This window comes from Eriocheir sinensis, unplaced genomic scaffold (genome assembly GCF_024679095.1).
Source record: "Eriocheir sinensis breed Jianghai 21 unplaced genomic scaffold, ASM2467909v1 Scaffold817, whole genome shotgun sequence".
Lineage (NCBI taxonomy): Eukaryota > Metazoa > Arthropoda > Malacostraca > Decapoda > Varunidae > Eriocheir > Eriocheir sinensis.
The window spans coordinates 156,243-162,500 of NW_026112183.1; the positions used below are offsets into that span (position 1 = coordinate 156,243).

Below are 6,258 nucleotides of genomic sequence, written 5' to 3' on the forward strand. Positions count from 1 at the left end.
TAGTAGTAGTAGTAGTAGTAGTAGTAGTAGTAGTAGTAGTAGTAGTAGTAGTAGTAGTAGAAATAATAATAATAATAATAATAATAATAATAATAATAATAATAATAATAATAATAATAATAATAATAATAATAATAATCAGGATTTTAAGTCAAATTTTTATTATTATTTTCAAACTCCCAGAATTACATGGATTACAAAAATATGTGTCATCAGTCATATAAATAGCAATAGTTATAATAATAATAATAATAATAACAATAATAATAATAATAGTAATAGTAATAGTAAAATTAAGACTAGCAGGAGTAGTAGTAATAGTAACAACAACAACAACGATTATAACAACACTAATAGTAATAATAATAATAATAGTAATAATAATAATGGTAATAATAATAATACCATTAGCATTATTAGACTTCTTGAACGCTTCGTCTCACTGGAAAGTTGAATTTATGAAGTGGGAAAAGTTGACATATTTTTGCCCATATTTCAAAAAGTATTTAAGTTAGGGCAATGGAACTTGGTGGGTATATAGAAGGATAGTTGGAGTATATGTGGGTAAATTTTCAGACACCTAGGATGATTTAGAGTGGAGTTACGAGTGGTCAACTTTAGTGGTTGTTTTTTTTACATATATATTCTTGCGTGGGGAAAGTTTTCATAGTTTTGCTCATATCTCAAAACATATTTTAGCCAGAGCGATGAAACTTAGCGGATGAAAAGAGCGATAATTTCCGCAGGTTTTGGCGTAATCCAAGTTTAGTTTCGTCCATTCGAAGCTGAGTTATGAGCATTTGAATCTCGGTGTAGGACCTAGGTTAGAGTATTTGGGGGGTCAGTTTGAAAGAGTGGAGATGCTGGTTAACTCTTGCATAAGGGAGTTGGACAGTATAGGGACGAAAGAGAAAGCAAACGACCCCCCCCCCCTCTCAAGATTACTAAGATGGTATTGAAAACCCTAAGCGTCGATTCTAAACCTCTATAAGATGTTTTGAACCTCTAAAGATAGCCAAAAACGATCGGAAACCTTTAAAAACACATCTATACCTGACTCTTCAATCTCTAAAGGAGGATTCTGGCCTTACAGATAACTGGAATCTCTTCTAACACGATTTGAGCCTTTGGACAATGCAAATCTATAAGACCCCCTTAAGAAAATCCCTCATCCATGCACGTTCCCAGTGAGAGAGAACGCCCCCCTTAAGGCCCGTTGCGTTGCTGCCCTTAGTAACCGTATGAGCCAGACTCGTCGCTGTAGCTACCGTAGCCGGCACCGTAGCCATAGGAGCACTTATCCTTAACCACGGTAGTTGTGTGGAGAAGCGTCTGGAAGTTAGTCTTGTACACCGTATCGACGATGGACTCAACCCTGTACTCAGTTGTGGTCACGTATCTGGGGACATAGTCGGTCTTACGGACGGTCTTGTAAGCCGTGTCGCGCTTGTAAGTGGTCTTGTAAGCGGTCTCGGTCACGCGCTGAGGGATGACGTTCTTGTTGTAGACGTACTGGGTCACCTCATGAGGCTCGTAGACGGTGGACACGACGGTCACGTGCTGAAGCTCCGTGTTGTATTGGGTGGTTGTCACGACCTCGGGAACCTGGGAAAGAGAGATTTGCGTGAGCTACCCCTAAAAATTTCCCGTTTTCTTTGGTGTAACTTTTATTCTACGCGTTTCTACTGCGATTTTTTGACATGGATATCTTTATTAACTTATTTTCTCTCTATTCCGTACTTTATTTCCTTACTAACACCTTTTGGTACTTGAATAACAGAAGAAAACCTGTAGAAGTGATTTGCTTGAGTTACCCCTAGAAATTTCCCGTTTTCTTTGGTGTAACTCTTTTTCTACGCGTTTCTACTGCGATTTTTTGACATGGATATCTTTATAAACTTATTTTCTCTCTATTCCGTACTTTATTTCCTTACTAACACCTTCTAGTACTTGAATAACAGAAGAATCAAAATTGTGTTTGGTACCTCTTTAAAATTTCCTTGTTTCTTTGGTGTAACTCTTTTTCTACGCGTTTCTACTGCGATTTTTTGACATGGATATCTTTATAAACTTATTTTCTGACTATTCCGTACTTTATTTCCTTACTAACACCTTTTGGTACTTGAATAACAGAAGAAAACCTATAGAAGGGATTTGCTTGAGTTACCCCTAGAAATTTCCCGTTTTCTTTGGTGTAACTCTTTTTCTACGCGCTTCTACTGCGATTTTTTTACATGGATATCTTTATTAACTTATTTTCTGACTATTCCGTACTTTATTTCCTTACTAACACCTTCTAGTACTTGAATAACAGAAGAATCAAAATTGTGTTAGGTACCCCTTTAAAATTTCCTTGTTTCTTTGGTGTAACTCTTTTTCTACGCGTTTCTACTGCGATTTTTTTACATGGATATCTTTATTAACTTATTTTCTCTCTATTCCGTACTTTATTTCCTTACTAACACATTTTGGTACTTGAATAACAGAAGAAAACCTGTAGAAAGGATTTGCTTGAGCTACCCCTAAAAATTTCCCATTTTCTTTGGTGTAACTTTTATTCTACGCGTTTCTACTGCGATTTTTTGACATGGATATCTTTATTAACTTATTTTCTCTCTATTCCGTACTTTATTTCCTTACTAACACCTTTTGGTACTTGAATAACAGAAGAAAACCTGTAGAAGGGATTTGCTTGAGTTACCCCTAGAAATTTCCCGTTTTCTTTGGTGTAACTCTTTTTCTACGCGTTTCTACTGCGATTTTTTGACATGGATATCTTTATTAACTTATTTTCTGACTATTCCGTATTTTATTTTCTTACTAACACCTTTTGGTACTTGAATAACAGAAGAAAACCTATAGAAGGGATTTGCTTGAGATACCCCTAAATATTTCCCGTTTTCTCTGGTGTAACTCTTTTTCTACGCGTTTCTACTGCGATTTTTTGACATGGATATCTTTATTAACTTATTTTCTCTCTATTCCGTACTTTATTTCCTTACTAACACCTTTTGGTACTTGAATAACAGAAGGAAACCTGTAGAAGTGATTTGCTTGAGTTACCCCTAAAAATTTCCCGTTTTCTTTGGTGTAACTTTTATTCTACGAGTTTCTACTGCGATTTTTTGCTCTGGATATCTTAATTAACTCATTTTCTCACATTTCCACAACTTTTTTCTCTCTCTAACTTACTCTCTCTATCTTTAATTGGCACTAACTCTATCCCTCTCACTCTCTCTCTCTCTCTCCCTCCAGGGTAACCAATTTCGAGTTTGAGGTACTATGCAGATTTTCTAGACCCTATAAACAAAAGGAGTCATTTATCTGTTCTTAATCCATTGAAATATCCAGTTTTTAATGTCGTTTTCTTTCTGAGTCCTAAAACAAAGAGTAATTTCAGCGTTGTAGAAAGTACAGGGATGAAAGAGTGAAGATGCTGGTTGACTCTTGCATAAGGGATTTGGACAGTATAGGGATGAAAGAGTGAAGATGCTGGTTAACTCTTGCATAAGGGATTGGGACAGTACAGGGATGAAAGAGTGAAGATGCTGGTTAACTCTTGCATAAGGGATTGGGACAGTACAGGGATGAAAGAGTGAAGATGCTGGTGAACTCTTGCATAAGGGATTAGGACAGTACAGGGATGAAAGAGTGAAGACGCTGGTAAACTCTTGCATAAGGGATTTGGACAGTACAGGGATGAAAGAGTGAAGATACTGGTTGACTCTTGCATAAGGGATTGGGACTGTATATTGCTGAAAGAATGAAGACGCTGGTGATCTCTTGCATAAGGAAATGGGACAGTACAGGGATGAAAGAGTGAAGATGCTGGTTAACTCTTGCATAAGGGATTTGGACAGTACAGGGATGAAAGAGTGAAGATGCTGGTGAACTCTTGCATAAGGGATTGGGATGAGAGAATGAAGATGCTGGTTGACTCTTGCATAAGGGATTGGGACAGTACAGGGATGAAAGAGTGAAGATACTGGTTGACTCTTGCATAAGGGATTGGGACAGTATATTGCTGAAAGAATGAAGACGCTGGTGATCTCTTGCATAAGGAAATGGGACAGCGGTGAGAGGCCTACATACCCAAAGGTCCTGCTGCTGGGTATGGTGACGAGTCCTCAGAACCTTGTTGAACACTGTAGTGGGCAGGAATTTGTTACGCCAGACTGTCTGAATAATTGGAACCTGAAATATGGTTGAAATATGGTTGAAATATGGTTGAAATAGGGTTGATAAAGGCTGTTAGCAATGACTGGCTAGCTGCAGCATTGTACCGTGAACCTAAAGAAACACATATTTGACAAAGCTTTCCTAGGAGTTGTGGGCATTTCCAGGGGTAGTTTTATGACCCTGGTGGTAGTGTGACCCTCCCTCTGTACTGTGAACCTAAAGAAACACATATTTGGCAAGGCTTTCCTAGGAGTTGTGGGCATTTCCAGGGGTAGTTTTATGACCCTGGTGGTAGTGTGACCCTTCCTCTGTACCGTGAACCTAAGGAAACACACATTTGACAAGGCTTTCCTAGGAGTTGTGGGTAGTTTTATGACCCTGGTGGTGGTGTGACCCTTCCTCTGTACCGTGAACCTAAAGAAACACATATTTGGCAAGGCTTTCCTAGGAGTTGTAGGGAGCATTTCCAAGGGTAGTTTTATGACCCTGGTGGTAGTGTGACCCTCCTCTGTACTGTGAACCTAAAGAACACACATTTGGCAAATCTTTCCAAGGAGTTTTGGGCATTTCCAGGGGTAGTTAAATGACCCTGGTGGTAGTGTGACCCTCCCTCTGTACCGTGAACCTAAAGAAACACATATTTGACAAGGCTTTCCAAGGAGTTGTGGGCATTTCCAGGGGTAGTTTTATGACCCTGGTGGTAGTCTGACCCTTCCTCTGTACCGTTAACCTAAAGAAACACACATTTGACAAGGCTTTCCTAGGAGTTGTAGGGAGCATTTCCAAGGGTAGTTTTATGACCCTGGTGGTAGTGTGACCCTCCCTCTGTACCGTGAACCTAAGAAGCACACATTTGACAAGGCTTTCCTATGAGTTGTGGGTAGTTTTATGACCCTGGTGGTGGTGTGACCCTTCCTCTGTACCGTGAACCTAAAGAAACACACATTTGACAAGGCTTTCCTAGGAGTTGTGGGCATTTCCAGGGGTAGTTTTATGACCCTGGTTGTAGTTTGACCCTTCCCCTGCACAGTGAACCTAAGAAGCACACATTTGACAAGGCTTTCCTAGGAGTTGTGGGTAGTTTTATGACCCTGGTGGTAGTGTGACCCTTCCTCTGTACCGTGAACCTAAAGAAACACATATTTGACAAGGCTTTCCTAGGAGTTGTAGGGAGCATTTCCAAGGGTAGTTTTATGACCCTGGTGGTAGTGTGACCCTCCCTCTGTACCGTGAACCTAAGAAACACACATTTGACAAGGCTTTCCTAGGAGTTGTGGGTAGTTTTATGACCCTGGTGGTGGTGTGACCCTTCCTCTGTACCGTGAACCTAAAGAAACACACATTTGACAAGGCTTTCCTAGGAGTTGTGGGCATTTCCAGGGGTAGTTTTGTGACCCTGGTGGTAGTGTGACCCTCCCTCTGTACTGTGAACCTAAAGAACACATATTTGGCAAGGCTTTCCAAGGAGTTGTGGGCATTTCCAGGGGTAGTTTTGTGACCCTGGTGGTAGTGTGACCCTTCCTCTGTACTGTGAACCTAAAGAAACACATATTTGACAAGGCTTTCGTAGGAGTTTTGGGCATTTCCAGGGGTAGTTTTGTGACCCTGGTGGTAGAGTGACCCTTCCTCTGTACCGTAAACCTAAAGAAACACATATTTGACAAGGCTTTCGTAGGAGTTGTGGGCATTTCCGGGGGTTGTTTTATGACCCTGGTGGTAGTGTGACCCTTCCTCTGTACCGTAAACCTAAAGAAACACACATTTGACAAGGCTTTCGTAGGAGTTGTGGGCATTTCCGGGGGTAGTTTTATGACCCTGGTGGTAGTGTGACCCTTCCCCTGTACCGTGACCCTAAGAAACACACATTTGCCAAGGCTTTCCAAGGAGTTGTGGGCATTTCCAGGGGCAGTTTTATGGCCCTGGTGGTAGTATAAGAGGTGTGTCAACTACGCGTGGCCCCAGTGCTGATATTCGTTACCTTAGCCAGCGTTGAAAGAGATAGACAGTTACTTACCTTTTTCAGGATGGTATTGTACTTGGTGATATATTCAGTAACAGCCGGACAATCGTAACCACCGC

The 6,258-nt window shown here is 40.5% G+C and overlaps 1 protein-coding gene and 2 long non-coding RNA genes across 5 annotated transcripts in view; all 3 read right to left on the bottom strand.

The window, feature by feature from the left end:
* Nucleotides 1-180: 180 nt before the first annotated feature.
* Nucleotides 181-6,258, bottom strand: part of LOC126994530 (uncharacterized) — a 9,317-nt gene continuing 3,239 nt past the window's right edge. Inside the window, exons 2-4 of the mRNA XM_050853854.1 lie at nt 6,194-6,258; nt 4,093-4,194; nt 181-1,605 (exon numbers count right to left, since the gene is read on the bottom strand). The exon at nt 6,194-6,258 is cut by the window's right edge and continues 49 nt beyond it. Of these exons, the coding sequence (XP_050709811.1) occupies nt 1,231-1,605; nt 4,093-4,194; nt 6,194-6,258 (542 nt within the window). The 3' untranslated portion in view covers nt 181-1,230. The remainder of the gene's footprint in view (nt 1,606-4,092; nt 4,195-6,193) is intronic.
* On the bottom strand, nt 1,612-4,085 carry LOC126994532 (uncharacterized). 3 transcript variants are annotated; one of them, XR_007749243.1, is made up of 3 exons: nt 3,038-4,085; nt 2,294-2,856; nt 1,612-1,940 (listed from the first exon to the last, which is right to left on the bottom strand). It is a non-coding gene; the product is annotated as an uncharacterized LOC126994532 (long non-coding RNA). The 3 variants fall into 3 exon arrangements; XR_007749244.1 differs by having other exon boundaries at nt 2,294-2,827; nt 3,009-4,085; XR_007749245.1 differs by adding an exon at nt 1,941-2,112 and having other exon boundaries at nt 1,612-1,759; nt 2,294-4,085.
* LOC126994533 (uncharacterized) lies at nt 4,201-6,183 on the bottom strand. The gene is made up of 3 exons (XR_007749246.1): nt 5,821-6,183; nt 4,910-5,506; nt 4,201-4,593 (listed from the first exon to the last, which is right to left on the bottom strand). It is a non-coding gene; the product is annotated as an uncharacterized LOC126994533 (long non-coding RNA).